Source organism: Panthera leo, chromosome B4, assembly GCF_018350215.1.
Source record: "Panthera leo isolate Ple1 chromosome B4, P.leo_Ple1_pat1.1, whole genome shotgun sequence".
Lineage (NCBI taxonomy): Eukaryota > Metazoa > Chordata > Mammalia > Carnivora > Felidae > Panthera > Panthera leo.
Window position 1 is genome coordinate 57,931,145 of NC_056685.1, and position 24,825 is coordinate 57,955,969.

Here is a 24,825-nt window from a genome sequence, read left to right on the forward strand (position 1 = left end):
CAGAATTTTCACAGCATGAATAACTAGCCTTTCCAAGAACCTTCTAAACACACACCCACACACACACACACACACTTTTGAGGGTGTTGGTTGAACTAAAACCATGATTCTTTGGCATCATGAAGCTACTTGGGCAAGAAAGAGAATTTAAAAACCTCAAGTGTTTCAGTATACTGAAAGAAAAAGGGGGTTTTACTTGTTTGGTGCTTATTTGATTGACTAATTGACTGATTACTATATTATATAGGTAGTGTTTTTCCCCACATGAGTTTTTCCTCAAAATTCTCCCTCAGGTGTAAACTGTATTATTAATATCCACGGGTCATGAATACTTTGATAATATATTTGGGTTCCCTCTCATGTGCTGCCAATATTCAGAAAAGAAACACATGTCTTTGGAAAAAGAGAAAAATGAAAAAGTTGGAAAACTGTCTACACAGAAAATTTTTAAGTGGAATAAATATCTAGGAGAAGAGATATTAAATATCTCTCTCCAAAAGAGTAAATTCTCTTGTGTGAAATCCAACAGATTGCTCTTAAGACAGGGTCCAGGAGGGGCGCCTGGGTGGCTCAGTCGGTTAAGCGGCCGACTTTAGCTCAGGTCATGATTTCACGGTCCGTGAGTTCGAGCCCCGCGTCAGGCTCTGTGCTGACAGCTCAGAGCCTGGAGCCTGTTTCAGATTCTGTGTCTCCCTCTCTCTGACCCTCCTCCATTCATGCTCTGTCTCTCTCTGTCTCAAAAATAAATAAACGTTAAAAAAAAAAAAAAAAAAAAGACACGGTCCAGGAGATGAAACAAGAAAGCAAGCCTCAGAATATCAACTATTGTCTATTGACAGGATGCTTAGTACCTGCCAGGCAGGGAACTAGGTACTTAAGCCCATTATTTCACTGAATCATCTTACAACAACACTAGACTTTATTATACTTTTGAGGACTTAGAGGAAGAGGGTACTTAATTATGTAAGATCACACAGATTACAAGCGTATGACTCCCATATCTCTGACTACCAAGCCCACGTTGTTAACTGCTAGGTTATAACACATTAATTGGGAGCTTTCTATAGGTTGACCACATGGTAGTAGGCACTTTATATTATCCCAAGTAATTCTCACAGGTAAGGTGGGTATCACTGGCCTAACTTTATAAATGAGGAAAGTGAAGCTTAAAGCAGTTAAGTAACATCCCAAGGCAGTTAGGTTAAGCCAGGTCTAGCTGACTTCAAAGCTTGTAGTTAAGTGCCAAATGAGAGTACAAGACAACAAAAAAGAAAGAGGAAAAATTAAGATAGAGTAGAAAGAAGGCAGCAGGCCCCATTCTTTCCAGGTTAAGAAACTAAGAAATTGGGAATAAGACATTCCTACGATGGAGGACCTTCTTCTAGCTCAGGGCTTCTCAACTTTGGCTACACATTAATATATTCTGATGCGAGGCTACAGAGCAGACCAAACAAACCAGAATCTCTAGTCGGGGGACCCAGAGAGTAGTAGTTGGTACAGCTGATTTCCACACTAACCACAGGTGAGCACTGTGCTACAACTCTCCCGCAGCTGTGTGCCATTGTATTACTTCCCTCACTTATGTATATTTAGATATAAAATAATATTACTATCGCTGGTGGCTTCAAAACAGGTGGAGTAATCTTAGAAGTTAAAAAATCCTTCTCTCTTTTCCTCAGATTCACTTAGGAAGCAGAAAGTCCTTCAGCTTAGGAGAATCCACAGCAATTTAATAAATTCCAGTTAACTATAGAGGTCCTAAAAATCTTGGAAGGTAATTATTGAATTAATTGGCTTAGAGAAGAAGCAATAACATATAAATCTAAGGCTGCTGCCAAATGTCTGCCAACCAAATAGGTTAATACTGAATGCAAAATCCTGTGTTTTCCTTGCACTTCTCCGGGTGGAGAGCATAGGAGCTTTAGAACCTCTTGGAAACAACAGACAGATGTAAGTTACTGCCTCCCACTTGCCATTTCTCTTTTATTATTATTTTTATAATATTTATTTTTGAGAGAGAGAGAGAGAGAGACAGAGAGAGATAATTTTTTTTTTTTTTTTTGTAGGAAAGAAAAAAACGGGCACCTGGGTGGCTCAGTCAGTTAAGCATCCAACTTGATTTTCGCTCAGTTTATGACCCCAGGTTCATGGGGTCAAGCCCTGAGTCGGGCTCTGCCTGGGTGTGGAGCTTGCTTAGGATTCTCTCTCTCCCTGTGCTCCGCCCCCACTCATGCTCTCTCTTAAAAATAAAAATACAGAAAGACTATAGAGGGTTCAAAGCCAGCTGTCAACACCTCTCTCACATCCCAGCAGCATGTCACTGAACGCTCCCAGGGCTCCCAGAATCTACATGTTTTCCCACAGCCCAGAAGTTGCCACCGAGTCGCCTCCCAGGACTGCTGCTGCCTGTGTCTGTGATACACATCAGCACTTGATGCACACAAAGGAAGAGCCCACACTGGTTAATCCGGCTATTCTTGTTCACCCAGAGGGGCATTCTCATGTCACGGCCAAGTCCACCCCTGAAATTGTCTAACACTTTTTAAATGCTCTTTTATTTCCAGCCAGCTACATATGGCCAATGAGACCGGCCTGACAGAGCCAAAGCAGGGCTGTCCCTCGGCCAGCTGGCAGCAGGTAGGGCTACAATCTGTGGCAATGAAGACAGCACTTGAGTGAAGCGGGCACCTTCCCCAGACAGGACTCCTTGGAGGCAACTGAGAGCCTCGTCCCCAGCACCAGATGCTCTTTAAGGCCACCTGTCCGCCTGCAGCCAGAGACACAGCCTCCAGGGACAGTTCGTTCAGAGCATGCATGCTGTTCCTGCTCTAGTCCCTTCTTCCAGTTCCTGCCTTTGGTTCTCCCTTACAAAGGGTCACGGGTTTATCCTTTAAACTAGCACAATTCAATACTGGAGAGTAAACACAAAGCAAAAAAGAGCATTTCAACTTGAATATTAATATATGTACTTGGATTGATGTGGGATGAACATAACTCAGTGGTAGTGAGGGGCTCTTTCCTTTAGATAGAGACACAGATTTACTTACCCTCCCATTTTGCAGTCCCCAGTCCCACCTTTCCAGGCTCTGACATACTTTGGATTGGCCCACAGGGACACAGGCTTAAAGGTTCCACTTGAAAAATAAGGTCCCACTGGGCTCAAGATTACAAAGAGCAGGGCTTTGGTAGGCTTCTTGACTCCAAGGGAAGGCTAAAATAAAATAAAAGTACACATGACTGTTAATTTAAATGTAGACAACAGTCGTAAAGTCTAGAATAGATCTGTAACTACCTCCCAGAGGGGCTGTCTAGGCACAGGAGCTGTTCCTTCTAAAGTTGAGTTACACAAAGCCAGATGGTCTTTTAAGAAGAAAACACAAAGAATGGAGTGCTGAAGTTTCATGTTGCTTTGCCTTCTGAGTCAGGATTTTAGGGAAAAAAGCCAATTTGTCAATTTTTTTTTTTTTTTTTTTTTTTTTTTTTTTGTGTGTGTGTGTGAGTAGGGTTTTAAGAGGAGAGGTACCTTTTTGACAACTAGCTATATAACACCTTGCAATGTTGCACTGATTGGGAAATGAAAAAGGGAAGAACCCAGACATGACTTTAGTCTGTGGACAGGAAATGTAATATTTGCTTTTTTAGTTTCCCCTTCTATGTTCACTGACTACTGCTACTTCAGGACATGCCAGGGCCTCCAGCAGGTGGCAGGCACAGGTGAGTGTGCCATTTCTACAACTGTCACAGGAAGCAGACAGCAAGAGTGTAGCCTCCTTAGAGACAAAGATACCAGAGGAGATAAATATCCCCCTAAAAGCTAGAGGATGAAGGATTCAGGAATTTATAACGTGAATGACAAAGATAGAAAATGGTCTTTCCCACAAACACTGGAAAATCATAAGCTAGCAATGCAAAACCATATAAATATCTCCAGCATAAAACAGTTTTCATAAGTAATTACTGTCAGTTGTTTACTAAGGAGGAAAACTGAAAGACTGAAAGCCTTAAGGGCTATGTATTATAAAGGCAAAAAAAAAAAAAAAAAAAAAAAAGGCTACTGGGCTATTCTATGCTATTCAAGACCACTGGAAATAAGAAAACAAGTCCAGGATTATTACAGTCTTGGGATATAAAACACTTGTGTCCAGTCTTCACTAGACTCTGGTCTGACTAGACGGTGGTAAGAGTCTGTCATGGACAGAATAAGAAGAGACTCAATTCCACACAAAAAAGCTGATTTTGTGGCTTTTGTTTTGATAAACTAGCTAAAAGTGGATTTGGGGGTATTTTCTTCTGAATTTCATTACATCTCCCTTCTATTACCTACTGGCCCAAGGCCCCTCACTCACTACTTATGGCCAGGTCATCAAAAATCAGGTAGGTAAAGGGGCGCCTGGGTGGCTCAGTCGGTTGAGCATCCGACTTCGGCTCAGGTCATGATCTCACAGTCCGTGAGTTCGAGCCCCGCATCGGGCTCTGTGCTGACCGCTCAGAGCCTGGAGCCTGCTTCAGATTCTGTGTCTCCCTCTCTCTCTGCCCCTCCCCTGCTCATGCTCTGTCTCTCTCTGTCTCAGAAATAAATAAAACATTAAAAAAATTTTTTTTTAAAAATCAGGTAGGTAAAATATTCACAGACATTAAAAAAATGTGTCTCTATATGTGCACACTGATGCCATCTAAAAGGCATGCAACCCTCAGAAAACGGGAACATGATTCCATTTGCACTCCATGTGAACATGAGACCAAGAAAGGCTTGGATGACCAGAGTCAGCAAGCAACAACAGGTTTTGGTTTTTTACCTGTTTGGATTTGTTCTTAGTTGGGGCTGAGCAGGACTCACCTACCAATAAAGAGTGAAGAGCCTTAAAACTTCATTTGCCTTTTTTATTTCAATGTTTGGGACAGAAAAGTTCAGAATAATAATACAAACCTGCCTTTCTTCTCAGCTTGGATAAAAACTGACTATCTTATCTCCACACTTTCATTTACCTATCAGTTAAGTAAATGCAATGATATTTTCATCTCAGAGGAACTGTGAAGATTAATATACTTTTTTATGAACCCTCGTATTGAGTAATGAAGAGAAGCTCCCCAACAGAACTTAGAAATACAATCTGCAGGACACATCTTCAGTCATTTATCTATCTTCTACGTTTCTGAATGAAATGGCTTATTTGTGGGCAAACAGATAAGCATTTTATTAGAGAACATATAAATGGGCTTTTTTCACTCTAAACTCATGTATTTTTCGCAACCTGCGTTATACTAAAAGCAATAACTCCTCATCACGGAAATACTGGTGTGAGTTAATTTTCATCTTCCTCATTTCCTTCCCCTGACTTGAAATGATGGGTAAACTTGCATTTATTCCACTAGGTGGTGGTATAGAGAGCACAGATGGAAATGGAATAATCCTATGAGTTAAATCTATTTCTGGGGAAAAAAAAAAAAAAAAAAAAAATCAATAAACCTTTAAGGAACACTTTTATTCTTAGCAAGCAGGTAAATTATAGACTAGAATTTTCCAATGTTGAGAAAATGTGGTTATGTGTACTAACATTTTATTTTCTGAAATTTAAGCAAAGTCAATTCATGTTTTTTACAAGTACTTCAAGTACTAGTGTTGAGCACAGCTTAGTCACCCTCATCCTTAAATGATTACTTATATCGATCGTCTTCTCATGAAAAGAACTCTGCGACTTTACTGCAAATGGTCACACTGCTTCAAGGGTGAAAATAAATAAAAGTTAACTGCATCAGGAAGGGAGCTTTGGGACTGGGTTTGCTTCTACCCTCAGGAACCTTTATTTGTTTTCTCTGAATTCTCCCTTCTATCCTGGAAAGCAATTTAAATTCTGTGCTATTGCTGCAATTAAGAGTAAGTTCTTTTATAATATTAATTAAATGGCAGTAAACACACTTCTATGATGACAAGGTCAGTCTTCTATTCAAATAAAGCAAAAACCACACAAATAAAGAGAAGTTATGAAAGACCACATCTGATAAGTAATGTAAATCAGTTTCATTAAGTTTCATTTCCTTATGAACATTGTTGGTTTTTTTAAATTCTTTTTGCTAGTTTCCTGGATTATTTTAATATATAAGGAATTGAAAAATGGCTTTTAAAAAAAAAGGCCAGGGGAAATGGAGAATATAAAATCTCATAGAGGTAAAGTATGTAACTTCTCAAGGGACCACGCTGACTTAGCTTGATATTCTGATGTGTACCAAAAATACTCATCTTACTTTATATTATACCTCACAAACACATAAAGGTATTCAATGCATGTATATTTTGCACAAAATAACAAGACACTCGGGTGTGATGGAAAATAAAGTGACACGTTCCAGTGAAAATTACCACTTCTGAGTCAGTCAGAAAATTAGTGCATAAAAAGACAGGATTTCAGAGGTTATGTGAATGATGGCAGGAAGTGCTTTGAGAGCTGAGAAAGGTACTATTAGTCCTTGTGGCGTGGAAGGCAGAGAAACACAGTAGCAGTGTGGAAACTTCAGAAAAATTGTTGTTGTTGTTTTTTTAACATTCATTTATTTTTGAGAGATAGATCGTGGGTGGGGTAGGGGTAGGGAGAGGTAGACCTAGAATCTGAAGCAGGCTCCAGGCTCTGAGCTGTCAGCACAGAGCCTGCAGGGCTCAAACCCACGAAGTGTGAGATCATGACCTGAGCTGAAGTTGGATGCTTAACTGACTGAGCCACCCAGGCACCCTGAAAAATTCTGGTTAAGCAAGACAAATACGGGACAGAAGAAATAAGATAATTGGGAATAACAGGGACATTTTTCAAACAGAGTGGCATGACTTTTTTTAATCCCCAAAGGATCCTAATTTATTTTAGAGGGGAAAATGGTAAAGAATATTGGATTGAGGGGTTCTATAAGAGATACAGAGAGGGCCAGTGGTTCATGCAAAGCTTTGAGCATGTGAGTCACAAATTCATGACCTTTTGGCAGGAAAAACTAGTTGGTCTGGTGAAAGATTAAAAAAAAAACAACAAAAAACACCTCAGTAATTACACAGTTTTTGGTTTCTAAGACATTTCACAGGTTTTACCTTATATGATCAAACAGTCCTAAAAGTTAAGGGTTATAATTCCTGATTTTTACATAGGCTCCAAACAAATGATTTGCCCAAGGTCAGTTATTAAGCTCTAGATCTTCTGCTCTTAGTCCAGAGCTCTTTTTGTAGTGCTGAAACTTAAAACAATAAGTGAAGGACCCAAGATTTCTTACCCTAGAGAGGGTTCAAACTGGGGCCTCACTTCCTTTCACCTCAGCCTTCAGCAGGGCCCTCACACTCTAGGCACCCCATGCTCAAACCACACTGGCCCCTTTCAGTTCCTCACTTTTCTGCCTCTACATGGTTTCCTGAACTATTCTACCTACCCAGAATGCTCTCTGCTCCCCTGTTATGGACTGAAATGTGTCTGCCCCCAACACATATATTGAAGCCCTAACCCTCAATGTGACTACTTTTTGAGCTAAAGTTTTTAAGGAGGTAATTAAGGTCAAATGAGGTCAAAAGATTAGGCCCTAATCCAACAGGACTAGTGCCCTTATGAGACGAAGAGACATTAGAGCATGAGCTCTCCACTCCCTCTGCACACACAGAAGGCTCTGGGAGGACACAGTGAAGTGGACGTCTATGGGGAGACCTTACCAGAAACCAACCCTGCTGGCACTTTGATCTTGAACTTCCAGCCTCCAAAACTGTGAGGAAATAAATTCTGGTATTTGAGATGCCTAGTCTGTGGGATTCTGATATGGCGGCCACAGCAGACTAAGACATGCCCTCTCTTTCTGAAGTAATATAAATCCTTCAATCTCAATTTTTACTGTGATTTCAGAAAATGAGCCTTCTTCACAAGGTTAGGTGCTTGTGTTACATGCTATTACAGCACCGTGTACTTCCGTACATTTAGATAAAATGTCCATCACACCTTCTTACAAATGCTTCTTTAATTCCCTACCTCTTACAAATCTGTACACCCCATGAAGACCATCTTTGTCCCCTACACAGAGCATTGTACATTGTTATACCAGGTTCACTACGTTTTTGTTCAATGACTCTCCATATTAATAAGATGTTGTTTATAGAAAGGGGTTGTGAAAACAACCTAGGGGACTTATTTGCCATATTTGAATTATTTTGATTAAAAAAAAATCTGATGCTAATCCTTGTATGTTACGCTGACACCACAGAGAAATTGTTCCTTTGTCCCCTGATTTCCTTTAGTGCTGGCCTCTAAACTAACAGAATTTATATGTAGACATTCAAAGAATACCATGGGAAGAAGCTAAAGTCCAGAATTTTTCTGAGGCTTGCTCTAAAATGGGTAGAGGATATCAGTCCTGGTCAAATAGAAAGACAATATATATTGAACACTTGACAAAAAGAAGGTTAGCACTTCATTCTTTTTTTAGTTTTTAAATAAGAATGATCTTAAACTTTGGGATGCCCAGGCGGCTCAGTCAGTTGAGCGTTGGACTTCAGCTCAGGTCATGATCTCACGGTCTGTGAGTTGGAGCCCCACGTCAGGCTCTGTGCTGACAGCTCCGAGCCTGGAACCTGCTTCGGATTCTGTGTCTCCCTCTCTCTCTGCCCCTCCCCTGCTTGTGCTCTGTCTCTCTCTCTCTCAAAAATAAACATTAAAAGAAAAGATCTTAAACTTTAAAAAACACACAGTTTAAAAAAAAAAACCTAAAGATAAGGAGAAAACAACCAAAAGAACACCTACCTGTCATGTCTAAAGTTAAACGCAATGATAGTTCCTGCTCACAGGGTCAGTGTAAGAATTAGATAACCTGTAGAAAGCACCCATAACCTCATCTTGTTCAAGCATCCAACAAATAGCGATTGTTATTGCTTTTATAAATAATCATTTATAACTGGTAAATAAATTCAATATGTACCAACACGCAGGGCATGAAGGTGACATTAAGATGACTATAGATGGGACCATGGAACTACATTCAATGCTCAATGTTGGAATTGTGGTGAATGAACACTTAGGAAAAAGGATCATTATACCAATATCTTGGGGAATACAGCTTGGTTATATTCAAAATCAATCCTAAAGAGAAATTTCAGCATGGATTATTAAACAAATGGTCCAGAAAATTCAATAGAGAAGTACCCAGGAGGAGCCAGAATGAGTCCCTCTTTAGAAAAACCACGCTTCATTTCCCTTTGTGAAATGACTTGATGGGGGGGTGGAGGGGGGGGTTGTCAAACTTCAGGCTGCTTCCTGTTTTCTAAAAAGTTTTATTGGAATACATGCATTCATGCATTTATGTGCTGCCTACTGAAGTTTTTGTGCTACAAAGGCAGAGACAAGAAGCTATCTGGCTTCACAGGCAAAGTTTGCTGGCCCCTTCTCCAGAGGATAGGAAAATGCTACACATACATTTTCCTTGTACCAAGAATGGCCTCAAAACCAAGGTCTCCTCACTGACCTAGCCTCAAGCACTCAGACTTTGACTTTGTGATTCCATCCAATTTGGTTCTATTGTCTGGGCCAAGCACACAATGGGCCCGGAATAGAGAGACAGTTTAGACCAACACAGGGAGCTGACAACTACCCTGAGATGCTCCCCAAATAGGCAAGTCCCAACCCAGCTGACCAAATGAGAAAGAGGATCCTGAGTGGGCTGGTGCACGGGAAAGGATGTTACACTGAAGGGAGCCCCAAGAATGGACTATTGGATATGGCAAATGGAGGTCCTTGGTGATCTTGACAAGCATATTTCAGTGGCGGTTCAGGGGGCTGAAAGGCTGAATGTCATGGATTTGAGAGAGAACAAGGGAGAGGAGGTTATGAAGGGGACTATGTACAAGTCTTGTGGGGCATTCTGTGACACAGTGGAGCAAAGAAACGGATGTACTCTACCTCTGTCACCTTTATATGGTCACGTATCACTGCCTGTCAGTACTGTCACCCTCAGAAGTAGAACCATGACAAAGGTAGAGCTTGGGAAATCTTTTGAATATTTTAACAATCAATTTTCCCTTTTCTCTGGATAATTCCATCAGCTTAGAAATATGCCATTGTATCTCCCATCTAAAACAAACACATTCCCTTTACCGCATGTCCCCCTCCAGGACATCCATTTCAGCAAGGACCTTCGTGTTGCCAAATCCAAGAATCAGTCCTTGGACCTCACTTCTCTGGTCCCGTGGGCAGGATTTGAACTGATCACTGCTTCCATGTCCTTCACTTGCCTTCCAGTTCACCAAGCCCTCTTGTTTTTCTTTCTACCTAGCAGGCTGCTACCTCTCAGACTTCTTAGCTGATTCCTTTTTATCTCCCTTTCTTCTAAATGCTGTGGCTTGCCCAGGACTTAGTCCTCACCTTCTTTTCATCAGTGTCTACATTTCTTCTCTTAATAACTTCATTCCAACCCTTAACTTTAAAGGCGTTTTATGTTAAACACTAGAATGTATGACTTAAATTCCAAACACTCCCCTGAATTTCAGACTTGTAGATCTACCTACCACTTGGTAACTTGAGCTTAAGTTACCATGTCCAAACCTGAACTCTAGATTCTACCCATCATCACCTCCAACAAATATGCATGAAAAACCTTTTCCCTCACTCTTCCCCATCCCAACAAATGGTCACTACCCAGTTGCTCTGACCCAAAGGAAAATTTGACCTTTCTCCTCTCATATTCACATCCACTCTGTCAGAAAATTTTGTGAGCTACAATAAATATCCTTGAAGATATGCCTTCATGTGAACTAGGGGATATGTCTACAGCATAAATTCCTTGAAGAAAGCCTGCACTCTTAAGATTCCCAAATTTAACTATCTCATTTTATTCAATTTACTAATAATAGTTCTTATGTTTGTCCTGATCAACAGGACACTAGCTGCATAAATTATTCTGCCATATTTCATAGATCCTAAGATGTTCATTTTTCCTCACATTAACATGTCTGAAATCCAGGCTCGGCATTTTACAATTGCTTTTGGCTCAGTATACTCATGGTAAAGCCGGCATTACCAGACTTGGAATTAGCTGTTCATACTGATGGTACTTCCAATGGCTTATGGGCATTGGTGATGTCATATGTGTTAATTGTCATTTAAAATGTCTTTAAAAAGTTATGGTATGACTTGGCCCTGAAAGAAAAATTATCGCAGAGAAAGGTGCAAATACACGTAGGGCATGTATTTGATATTAGTGAAACAAATATCTGTATTAATATCAAACACCTGCAATTCAATATTTTCCTACAAAGCAACAACCAGTCTTCTCATGGGACCCGCAGTAGGAAGACATCCATATGAAGAAGATAAATCTGTGTTAGCTTTTGTTATTAAGATACATGCAAAAATAAAAAATGCCTATCATAAGCCAAGCAGCACAACTGATGGCCGGAAGAATTGCAGATGTTCTCTGAAAACACACATTTAAAAAATAAATAAAAGGCTGGTATGATTAATTCATGACTCAGTCAGGAAGGTACTGCATCATAGTTTAGCCATGTTCTCCATTTCAGTGCATAAATAACAGGGTGACATATAATTTATGGCATCCTGTATTCAATTAAGTAATATATATGTACGATGGAATGCCTTGCAGCTAAGAAAGTGGGTAAAATAGAGGTAGATCCATATGTACTAATGTGGAAGAATCTCTAAGACAAATAGTGAATACAAAAACAAGAATACAAACCAGAGTGTTCATAGTATGGCTGACATTTATGTAGAAATGAGAGAGAAACAAACAAGGGGAGAGGGAGGGAGGGAGGGAGGGAGGGAGAGAGAGAGAGAGAGTACAGCTGAGGAGCCAAACAAACTTCATCTATGGGAAACTTAACATATCAACAGCTGGCATTGTAAATCAGGCAAGAAAAGACAGACCACTCAATAAATAGTAATGGAATAACTTGTCATCCATATGGAGAAAAATAAAATGGAGTCCTTCACAAAAAGTTCACTTCCAAATGGATTTCATTTAAATGGAAAAGCACAAGTATGACCTTGGAGTAAGGAAGAATTTCTTTAAAACACATAAAAGCCACAAAACATACTGAAAAAATAATTTAATTACATTAAAAATAAGTACTTCTGTTTTCTAAAAGATACCAGTAAGTGGGGTGCCTGGGTGGCTCAGTCAGTTGAGAGTCTGACTCTTGGTTTTGGCTCAGGTATGATCTCACAGTTCATGGGAACGAGCTCCATGTAATCAGTGCTGAGCCTGCTTGGGATTCTTTCTCCCTCTCTCTCTGCCCCTCTCACACTGCTTCCTGCCTCAAGATAAATAAACTTAAAAATAAATAAATAAATAAATAAATAAATAAATAAATAATACCAGTAAGAGTGTGAAAAAGCAAAACACAGACACAAAAGCAAGACACAGACTGGAACACTATTTGTAATACATTTATCTGACAAAGAATTGTGTCACAGAATGGAAACTTACTTATGAAACAAATGCACCTCTGACAAAGAATTTATATCTAGAACATATAAAGACTCTAAAAAAATTAAAAAGACAAATCAATTTTTTTAATGGCAAAAGATTTGCAAAGATACTTCCAAAAAGGATTTCTAATAGCCAATAAATATAAAAAGGTACTCAATGTAATCTATCTCAGAGAAATAAAAATTAAAACCACAAGGAGATAAGACTACATATATCAGAATGGGTAAAATTAACAAGACACTACCAGTGTTAGCAAGGATAAGAAGCAAATAGAATTTTCATACATTGCTGGTGGGAGAATAAACTGGTATAAGCATTTTGGAACACCATTTGGCAGTATCTAGTAAAGCAAAAACACATCTAACTCTTAGGTAAATACCAAAGAAAAGTGGTACAAATGTTCACCCTAAGATGTGTATAAGGATGTGCACAGCAGCTTTATTTATAATAGTCAAAAGTCAGAAACAACCCAGATGTCCATCTATAGTAAAACAACCCCATATTTGGGGGCAGGAGGTAAAAAGGAGGAGAGAATAAAGAATTAAGTACATGCCACATGGTTACTTGACTCTGGGAAGGGAAGGGGAATCAACAGAGAAGGGTACACACAGGGTTTCAACTGTACTAGTCATGTTCTGACCCCAGTTGTACTGTCATGTTCTAATCTTCACTGGGTATTATGTGCACAGATTTTCATTCTAATTCTCTTTAAACTCTATGTGTGTGTGAGAACGTGTGTAAAAATCTTTGAGCTTTGGCAAAACTTGCACAAAGAATTACCTCTAGTTTTGGATTATCAAAAGTATGTTATGATTAATAGCATTGTATGAAAGCAGATTAAACACTTAAAGCTCTCTGTAGCAGGCTAGGGGTGAGGTAGATGGAATATTTTCCTATTTTTTTTTTTCTGTTCCCCCAAGAGGAATTTTGAGAAGATATCTTACACATAGCTAAGGCTCAACAAATGCATTTTGAATTGGATTAATATTCTTTAACATCTTTCATCTCTCTCCATTTATGAGTGTTTTAAGTCTTCTAAAATGCAACCAAAGTGCAAATATAGGTTTGTGATCAAAAAATTTTGAAAATTTTTGAAGATTTTGAAAATCCTTGCAATCTTAGCAATTTGAAGTTTTTTGCTCTCACCATATCTATGGGAAGAGAGAGGCAGGAGGTGATAAATTTGGAAGGTAATCATTTTGGTGTTCTAATTTCTGTTCTGTTCTATCATTTATAAGTTATTTAGCAAGACATCTCCCTTTCTGTATCTCTATTCCATCTTCTACCAAATGGAGATAGTAATAGTTAATCCATAGGGCTATTGTGAGGTATAAGTATCATAGTATCTATAAAATTATGAGGCACATTGTGTAGCATAAGGTTAGTCTTAATAAATATTGTATCCTTCCTCATTTCTGACCACTTGGGAGTGAGAATTGTGGAGTATTAAAATATTTTCTATTTTCTCCTCTATTTTTTTTAACAAAACAAAACCCAGGGGAAAAATGTAAATATAAATGTTTACAGACTATAGGAAGACATTTTAAGAGTGTTAAGTTCTACTCGCAGACTAATCTCACGTATAAATGCCCTGAATTCTAGCTTTTGAGTCTATTCCAATTCCTTCTATCACTCCCTTTAAAATAAAGTGAAGTAGGAGTAATTTAAATCTTTTTTTTTAAACAATGTGTGCCAAGTGACCATAACCAAGGTATGCAATTAAACTCACAGTTAATTGATATACAGCTAAAGCAGTTTCTTGTCTTTCCAAACCCTGCTCAATGTAGAAGGAAGCAAAAGAAACCATTCTGAATTTGTGTTACACTTATTTATTCTGTTATTTAAAGTAAAAAATACAAAGCAAAAAAAAATTACTTCTAGTTTTGTAAAAAGAAACACACAATGTATGTTTCAATGACAAACACATGCATGCAGGCAGAGGTATGAATATGTACCACTAGAAGAATCTAAGAAAAGCTGACAACAGGAATTGTGGAAGGAGGAAAACTGTGGAACTCTGGATCAGAATGATAGTGGGAAGGAAGCTTCTTTATCTTTGTTTACCTTTCGTACTGAGTTTGTTACCAGATGTTTTTCCCTCCCCCAATCTCACCTTTAAAATCCCAGAAAAATACCCTTGTGCACTGTTGGAGGGAATGTAAAGTGGTACAGTCACCATGGAAACAGTATGGAGATTCCCAGAAACATTAAAAATTGAAATACCATACGATCCACTGATTCCACTTCTGAGTACTTATCCAAAAAAAAAATGAAAACATGAACTCAAAAAGATATATGTACCTCTGTGCTTACTGCACATTATTTATAACAGCCAAGACACAAAAACAAACTAAGTATCCACTGATGGATGAATAGATAAAGATGTGGTATACATATACAACGGAATATTACCCAGCCATGAAAAAAAGAAGGAATCCAGCCTTGCAACAACATGGATGGAACTTGAGGACATCATGCTAAGTGAAATAAGTCAGACAAATACTGGATGATCTCACTTATGCTTGGAACCTAAAACAAAAATGAAAACACACACAAAACGAGCTCATAGATACAGAGAACAGATTGGTGGTTGCCAGAGGCAGGGGGTAGAAGAAATGGGTGAAGGGGATCAAAATGTACAAACTTCCAGATACATAGTAAGTAAGTCCTGGGGAGGTAACTTACAGCATGGCGACTACAGTTAATAATACCATATTGCGAACATTTGAAAGTTCCTAAAAGAGTAAATCTTTCAAGTTCTCATCATAAGAAAAAGTATTTTGTAACTATGTATGGTGATGGAAGTTAACTAGACTTATTGTGGTGATCAATTTGCAATATATGCAAGTATTGGGTCATTATGTTCTATATCTGATAGTTATACCTGAATTAAAAAAAAAATTGGGGGGTGACACCTGGATGGCTCAGTCAGTTGAGCGTCCGATTTCAGTTCAGATCATGATCTCATGGTTTGTGAGTTTGAGCCCCTCATCGGGCTTTGCACTCACAGCTCAGAGCCTGGAGCCTGCTTCAGATTCTGTGTCTCCCTCTCTCTCTGCCCTCCCCTGCTCTCTCTCTCTCTCTCTCTCTAAAATAAATAAACATTTTTAAAAATTTAAAAATTATTTTTAAAAATTCCTTTAAAAAAAATAAAATCCCAGAAATAGATTGGCAAGTTGGCATGTGAAAACTGATATTCCTAAATTTGGAAGTATTGTAACTGAATATGTGTATATGTGTGTTATATAACACATGTGTGCATTGTGTGATTATGTGTTATGTAATGCATAATATATAACATATTATAAAACCTGGAGTGATTATGTCAAATATAATTGGGAGCAAAAAAGCAGTTAGCTCAGAGAAGGGAAGGAAATAGACACAAAGGTTGACTGATAACAGAACAATATGGGAAAGATCTGAGTAGCCCCGTCTGTTATTTCCACACTAACCACTGTGATTGAGCCACACCACATTTCTTCACAGCACTGACCTCTACCTATCAGTACACGTTCATTTCATGGGTTTTATTAGGGACTCCTGCCCTAGACACTGAGTTCCTTGAGAGCAAAACTGTGGCTTTTGCTCAGCACTGTATCCCTAGACCCAACCCCACGACAGAGAGGCTAAGAGCACAGGGGTTCTTATTTCATGTCTTTGAGCCTCGGTTTCCTTATCTCTAAAATGACACCATAAGCTCCTACACACAGGGTTGTTTCAGCACAATGGAGGCAGCAAGCACTATGGCTGACACTTAGGAGAGCTTCATAATGCCAGGGGACAGTGACAGTGTCAGACCAATGACTGTATTTCATCAAAGAAAACCAGGACTTTCCTGAAAAGCAGAACCTTCCTAGATTGGGAAAGTAAGATGGGCCAAGGGCATCTGGTTGGGAAACACTCTTTAAAGAATTCCCTTGGTTGTACATTTTCAAACTGCTCAGTGCAGGACCATATAAGGCAACAGGGAAATGGAATCCTAGTAAGACAACTGGGACAGGTGTGGCAGGTGTCTGGCAGGAACAACGTTGCAGCGGTTAGAAGTGATGGACTGGAGGGGCACCTGGGTGGCTCAGTCAGTTAAGCGTCCGACGTTGGCTCAGGTCATGATCTCACGGTCTGTGGGTTCAAGCCCCGTGTCGGGCTCTGTGCTGACAGCTCAGAGCCTGGACCCTGCTTCGGATTCTGTGTCTCCCTCTCTGCCCCTCGCCAACTCACATGCACACTATATTCCTCAGAAATAAAAATTAATCATCAAAAAAATTGTTGAAAGAACGAAAGAATGAAAGAATGAAAGAAGTGATGGACTGGATATACACACAGTAACCTGGACAGAAATGAAAAACAATGTGCCTTGGGAAAACGTTAAGAAACACAATGAGATCTGTAGAACAAAACCATTTACATAAACGAAAATGCCAGGCATACAAAGTAATGAGAAATACTTAAAAACACATACAAACCAAAAGAATATTCATTCAATACATGATAATGATTTCCAATGGGGAGAAGGAGATGAGATGAGACTGGGGAATGAAGATGGAAGGGAATCAAGAAACCAAGAGAAAGACCTCAGCGCCCATGATGGGAAGGTGCCCTGAACTGAGAGGTAGAATTATTAACTGGCTGCACCACACTCCAAGGGTAGAAATGAAGATGACCACAAGAAGCATCCCCTGTGATAATGATGCAGTGGAAGGGGCTGTCCACTGGTATGAGTAGACTGATGAGAACAAGCTGATCATCACAAGCTGCAATCAATGCAAATAAGCTGGATCTCGGAAAACCAACTCAAAATTTGAAGATACTTAGACGGGGCCATTAATGCTTGTTAAGTTATGCAAATGAGAATTTAATACTGTTTGTAACCAGTGTAGTGAATAAATATCTCAAATAGGATCGCAAAAGAGCACATTAAAAGTGTGGACGAGGAGCACCTGGGTGGCTCAGTCAGTTGAACATGTTGAACTCTTGGTTTCGGCTCAGGCCTGATCTCATGGTTCAGGAGATCGAACCCTGTGTCCAGCTCTGTGCTGACAGCACAGAGCCTGCTTGGAATTCTTGCTCTCAAAAATAAATAAACATTAAAAAAAAAATTAAATTGTTGGGACGCCTGGGTGGCTCAGTCAATTGAGCGACCAACTTCGGCTCAGGTCATGATCTCATGGTCCATGAGTTCGAACCCCTGTGTCATGCTCTGTGACACAGAGCCTGGAGCTCAGAGCCTGGAGCCTGCATCAGATTCTGTGACTCTGTCTCTCTCTGCCTATCCCCCGCTTGCTCGCTCGCCCCTCCTTCTCTCAAAAATAAATAAACATTACAAAAATTAAAGTGTAGACAAAACCCAAGTTAACGATCACTAATTGCTGCTGTAACTAGTTGTCAAATCTGTTCAGATTCTTTCATCTATAGAGGCTACAGAATGAAGAGAAAAGATGGGAAGATATAAGATGTATAAGCATAAATAAAGGCAGTGAATAAAGGGAATTCTTTTCATGGGAACTGTTATGATTATAGGTTACATTATATGGGTGATATGAAGATTTTACAAGGTGATAAAAGGAAAAGAAAGACATGTCTACGAAATTTATGTCCTTAAGCTCCCTACGCAGTGAACCAGAAATCAAGGAGTGGACCATTTGGCAGCAGGAGTTTTGTAAATGTGAGCTCTAATGAGAATGTCATACTGACAGATTTCCAGAAGATGTGAACGGGGAGAGTGTTTTATGTGAAGTGACTGAAAATGCTCTGCACTGTTCAGATTGTATTCTGTGCATCTGAGGCTGGAATTGACCAAAAGCAGACTGCCTCTCTAGTTGAGCTCAAGCGCACAAATTTATTTAGGGGCACTCTGAATGCAGAAGTAGGAGTTAACTGAATATGAGGAATTCATCAACCCCCACATGAGCGAAGGTCAGTCGATCTTGGAGTACAGCTGAAAAAAAGTCCAATCTACTGGTAGCTTACACATCTGTGGCAGTCAGCCTGGGACCTCGTCAAAGGGGCTGGGTGAGCTGACTCTTAACCATCAGACCCGACCCTTCCTGTGACACTGCTTCTCAGCCCTGCTATTATGCAGTGCTGCCTCCAGTGAGATGAGATGGCACTGAGAGAAACTGGAAAGTGAAAGGCTGAGAGCCATGACCATACAAGAGGATTCCAGAGTTCATGGCTGTGCGTATTTTGCTACAGACTATGGTCAAATCACCTGTACACTTAGAATCACTGACAAAATAAAGCCTGTGTCTGTTTGTACGTTCATATAGCTGCACCTGCCTGGAGCTACCAAAGAGAGTGAAGTTTGATAAAACATGTTAAAATCAGCGAAACTCAGCTTTTTTAGATGTAATGTTCGGTATCCGGTACTGAACCTGACAGTCATATAATTTTTGCTTCTTGTCTGGTAAAGTGAAAATTTAGAAACTGTTCATGTAAATGTTCTTTATTTAAATATTACAATTTCAGATTTTATCTTAAATTCTAATTGACACATAATCAGCTGTGGTCTGAAGCATTCTACAGCTTTTAGCTTCTCTTTAATTACCTACAAATACTCAGAAGATATTAAAGGGATGCTGAATTTTTTTTTTTTTTTAAGTAGGCTTCAGGGGACACCTTGGTGGTTCAGTTGGTTGAGTGTCTGACTTGATTTCCGCTGAGGTCATGATCTCATGGTTGGTGACATCGAGCCCTGCACTGGGCTCTGTGCTGACAGTGTGGAACCTGCGTGGGATTCTCTCTCTGCCCCTCCCCTGGTCACATTCTCCCTCTGTAAATAAATATATAAACAATCAAACACTTAAGAAATAAATAAGTACAGTAGGCTTCAGGTGCAGCATGGAGCCCAATGATGGGCTTCAACTCACGACCCCGAGATCAAGACCTGAGCTGAGATTGAGAATTGGACACTCAACCACCTGAGCTACCCAGGCACCCCTGAAAAATCTTTTGGTAACATTAATGATTTTACTCTCTAATTTAAGCCTGTTACAAAAGGTTTATGTATTCATGTTTAGTATTTTGTTTAATAATATGAACCTTATAGAAAAAAAATATTTTTTTAATTTCTACCCACTGGCAGCCTGGTATTTTTTTATTGGCAATCTCTACTCACTGGTTACATACTACTAGCTGATTATAAATGTTCCAATAAAATACTTTCCTGTTTATTACAATCCTAAACCTAAAAGGATTTTAATAATGGATCCAATTATTATCAAAGGCCAGAAGACATATGACAAACTGTACAAATACATTCATACATAGGTATTACCTATGAAAATTGGTAAAAATGAAGGGTCAGTTAATTATAAAACATGTAAAGAAGCATCATATTGCAAATATAATGAAATTCAGAAGTTGGTATTAGAGTCACTGTCTCAGTACATGGCAGCTACCAAATTGTACTAGGCATGAGAAGGAATGATTAATATTTGAATGTTATATCATGGCCCCTGAAAGTGATAACAACACCCTGCCCTTGGGATGACACTGAGCTTTCAAAGATATAAATATTTCTACCTGGTGCCAGTTTACAATCCCTGGAGCAAATAAAGCATTCAAGACTGCTAGACATACGCTTAATTCTTTCACAAGGTTTGAGATGGTGATACTCTTGAAAGTAGTTAAGAAATCCCTGGAGAGTTTGTTTAAATGCAGAGTCTCTGATCCTGGCTCCACAGATTTAGATTATTTGGATCTGGGCTGGAGCTCAATACAAATAAATTTGTTGTTCAACACTGAATATTCTATACACATAAGGGAATATCATACCTGGGAATAGAGATCGACTAGGGGGTGATATCACTTAATAAATGACCCCAACATATATTTGCTCATTCAAAGAAATCAAAATACCTCTTTGATCGAAGACTGCCTTAATCAGTTAATCTACTCATGAAAAGAACATGAAAAAAAAAAATGGATTTCAGCCACAGTAGATAAGACCAAAACATCAGATAACTGATATGGAGGTTGAGCCCACAATTATTCTGTGAAGCCAGTGACAAGACAGAACCCTCACAAAACCAAGTAACGTAAAAAGGGCAGCAAAAGTTAGTCATCCCTGATGAAGTAATCCCAGTGAACCAGAAGTCATTGAGACTAAGCCAATACTCCAGCCAATACTTCACTTATTAATGCAACCACCATGAAAAGACAGTGCATGATAATTACCAGACTAGATTATATAACATCTGTGTAGAGTACAAATGCCTAAATCCATGTTTTATTGAACATTATTTGTATTATGCTCATTTCTGAATTATAGGTGATTTTTTTTCTGCCTACACCATTAATTAGAAAAATTCTAGTTGATATAAATATACCAACCAAATATAAATAATGTTGACACATCAAATGATATCAATTATTTCCTTCAATTCTTACCCTATTGCTTATAAAGCAGATTTTTAAAAATTCTTGACTCTGAGGCCCAAGGCATGATCAAATATGTAAGCTGGCAGAGTGGAAGAGAACTACTTGGCATGGCTTTTGTCACCAAGAGTCTTAAATATGGGCAGGCATCAGAATTACCATTCTGATTTACTCAATGAAAATCTCTGGGGATGGGAGTCAACACATATATTTTAAAAAATACTTGGGTAATTCAAATACAAAAAGTTGAAGACTGCCAATAGAGGGGATTATTGTGACAACAGGCTAGACTATAAAATCAGATTTAAAAGGTGGTCTAACTCTAGATTATAGGATTCCGGGACTCTAAACAATTTGCTAAATCACAGAACTAATTATGCTAGAAAACTACAGACCAATACCTTTTAGGAGCATTGACATACATTCTTAACAAAATACTTGCAAACTGAATACAAGATATAATACTAATTATTCACCATAACCAAGTAGGATTTAGTCCAGGAATGCAAGGTTGTTTTAAAACCAAAAAATGAATACACTATAATTATAGAATGAAGAACAAGATCACAATCATGTCAAGACATATAGAAAAATCATTCAACAAAATCCAACATCCATTCGTGACAAAAATTCTCAACAAACTCAGAATAGAAGAATTAGATCTTACAGTGGGAAACTACTTCGGGATAACAGGAAGACAGTGCTTCCAGATTAGTAAAAATGTTTCAACAAACATTAAAAATTGCTTCTTCCTATCCTAAAGTTACATAATATAAAAAAATAAAAAAATAAAATTATATAAATAAAAATATAAAATAGATTAAAAGTTCATTAATATTAAAATGCCAGAGACATAAGGAGCAGATCATTTTTTAAATTGTCCCAATTCTTTCAAGTTTGCTAGGGAGACTACAGTTCATGAAGTTCATTATCTAGATTCTTAATAGTCTTTCAAAGGCATCAAGAGGGTGTCAAAAGACCATTTAGGTATTTATTCTATGGCCTTCTATTTCCCTACTTCTTGCATCCAGATGGCATAGTAGAGAACTTGGTAAGCTTACAATTACTTAGTAGAGAACAGAATGGCTAGACTATAGTAAAAGCGTTATGTTTCCTCTCTATTCCTAAAGATCTCCATATGCTACCCACACTTAATCTCCCCCACCCATCAATTATCCCTTCGTATCACTCACTCTAAGAGGAAGGAGACAAGTGAGAGGGTCTTTATAGAACATACTCAACCCACACAAACGGCCTTAGCCTTTCCAGGCATGTCCTTTTGCAAGGGCCTCAGCCAGTAGAGTGTGGCTCACCAGCAGATCTTACAGCCATGCTGTTTAAAGCTACTACTCTCAAGTTCTAACCCTCCCATTGTGAACTTTATTTTCAACATTTCCTGTGAGGGAAGAGGGCCTTCCACTCCCAACCCTTAGTAATCCCAAGACTTCAGGAAAATGAAAATAAGAAGCAGCAGCTCTTCCTTCTCCAAATTTCAAAACCATTACCACTTCGACCTTGGAGAACTACTGCCAAGACGAGACATTACACTGAGGAATGCCTCTGAGGAAACTCAGAAAAATATTGAGGAAATCAGTATTTGGTTAATCTTGATTAAAGGAAGACAAACAGCCTTGCTCATTGCTCATCTACGTTGGTAACTGTGGCTGCTGCTTCTGTGCCACAATGGTGGAATCAAGTAGTTGTGACAGAAACCAAATGGCCCACAAAGCCTCATATATTTACCATCCGGTCCTTTAAAGAAATGTTTGCCAACACCTAATCTTGATAATCAGGAGAAAGGAGTCATTTATGATGTTGCTGGCGGCCCTTTCAAACTATATGCTAGAAGTTTCACACAAGAATAAACAATGATAACTTGTCTACCGAAGTACCCCAAAACAGGAGTTGGTTTGTACCTCAGTTCCAATGAACGTAGGACGAATATAGAGACTAGCAGTTGTTGAATAGGGGACCCATTCTTGATCCAGTTTCACAAGCTGTTGAATGCACTCTAAAAGTTCTTCCTTGTCAAATACCTGAAGGAACGTAAAGCATAATGAATAATGGGATTTTCTTCCACTGGAGCAATAAGAAATGATCCTCACGAAAGCTTTAGACTGTTAAAAAAAAAAAAAAAAAAAAAAAAAAAAAAAAAAAAAAAAAAAAAAAAAAAAAAAAGCAGTAATAATAAAACCAGACAAGAATTTTTTTTCTGTGTTTTTTTTTCCACCAAAATTGTGATGGCATGATGGATTATCCATATGGAGGAGATAAAATGTTGGATCCCTACCTCTTACTGTAGCTAATATCAACTAGAGTTGGATTATATACTTAAATACGATAAGACATTAAGACTTTTATGGAGTAAACATTTTAAAATACCTGTGTCTCCTAAAGGTAGACAAGAATTCCTAAATCAGAGACATAAAGCACAAATCATAAAGGAAAAAAATGGGTAAAATTTGGCTATTTAAAACTTAATGATTTCTGTTCTTTAGAAGATGTAAGAAGCAACAAATTGGGTAAAGTTATTCATAACACATAACTAACCAAGGATCATAACTTGAATATGTTAAGATATTCTGAAAATCAGTAAGAAAGACACAGATGACCCAACAGGAAAATGGGCAAAGGCAAAGGGCAGTTTATTTCTAAGGAGAAAAAGGTTTTCATGTACTAGATAGGTGACAGTATGTAAAATAAGTAATTTCTACTCGCTCAACAGGACAGAGAAACATACTGTCAGAGATGTATGTGATGGGTCATCCAAGACTGAAATGAGTCAGAAACACGCATGTGAACAAAACTCATGACATCAAGAACTGGCTATTTAAATGGGAACTTAGAACCAGGAATCATAGCACAGTATTATAGAAATCAGGATTGTCCATCATATAGGACATAGCATCACCCTGCATCACCTGTAGGCATCTCTGGTACTGTTGTCTAGCGATAAGATTTAGTGGAAAGAGAACTTGACCAGGAATTAAATAGACTTGCACCCAGTTTCTTGCCATGTCCTTTTACTCTGTGACTTACGGCAAGTCATTTAACCTCTTAGGGCTCGAATTTTCTTCTAGTACAAAGGTGCTACTAAAATGTACAACATACACCTTCTTGGAAATGGCTTACTGTTATGATTCAACAGGCAAAGAATGTAAAACCATCAGACACAGTTTGTGGTAGAGCTGAGGTCCAAGAGATGTTACATCCCTTTCCTCCTGTCCCCACTTTAAAGTATTTCCTGGTAATTTGTAATGGCACAAGAATTAAACAAGTTCAAAGAATTCACTGTAATTTCCCTTCTGGTACTATATTATGGCCTCTGAAGGAGGTAGGTGAAGCATGGGTTGCAAAAGTAGGAAGGAAAAGGAAGAACCTGGCTAAAAAGGAGTAGTTACTTGGGCTTCTTCAAAAGTACAGCTTGGGCTAGGTTCCTGAAAGTTAGATACACAGAATATGTAAAAGAAGAAAACAACTTCTTCAGCTCAGAAAGGCAGCCTGGTCACGTCTCAGGCAAGGAAAGTAATCTAAGACACCTCCTACCTTGATATGAGCCTTATAATCTAAATCCAACCCACTGTATAATGAATTCTGCTCTTTAACAAACAATGTTCTAGACAGGAACCAATGGCTATGACAAACCATTTTGATATCATTTAAAAAAAATAATAAAGCTTGGGGTAAAATATCAAAATAAGTCACTGCAAACTTGCTATTGCCCAAAGCAATTAGGCAAGATACTCCCAAAATATCTGTGTGGCACACCCTATTTTCCATTTCACATATTATAAATTCATAAGGTCTTCAAATTTTATTGATTTTAGTTTGAGGTACATTTTTCGTCCTTATCCTATTATCTCCTACATACATATTAATCCCCCACAGACACTCACAAAAAATAGGCTCTGGAATTGCTAATTTTTACCTCACTGATTACAAAGTAGATCAGAAGTAACTTCAGTGTTCACATGTTTGTACTGTATATCAATCTAAGTA

The 24,825-nt window shown here is 38.6% G+C and overlaps 1 protein-coding gene across 3 annotated transcripts in view; it reads right to left on the bottom strand.

The window, feature by feature from the left end:
• BCAT1 (branched chain amino acid transaminase 1) overlaps nucleotides 1-24,825 on the bottom strand; it is a 102,151-nt gene that overhangs the window by 24,971 nt on the left and 52,355 nt on the right. For all 3 annotated transcript variants that reach the window (XM_042946078.1, XM_042946076.1, XM_042946077.1), the window contains 2 exons: nucleotides 22,743-22,862; nucleotides 3,048-3,211 (listed from right to left, as the gene is read on the bottom strand). In XM_042946078.1, the coding sequence (XP_042802012.1) occupies nucleotides 3,048-3,211; nucleotides 22,743-22,862 (284 nt within the window). The remainder of the gene's footprint in view (nucleotides 1-3,047; nucleotides 3,212-22,742; nucleotides 22,863-24,825) is intronic.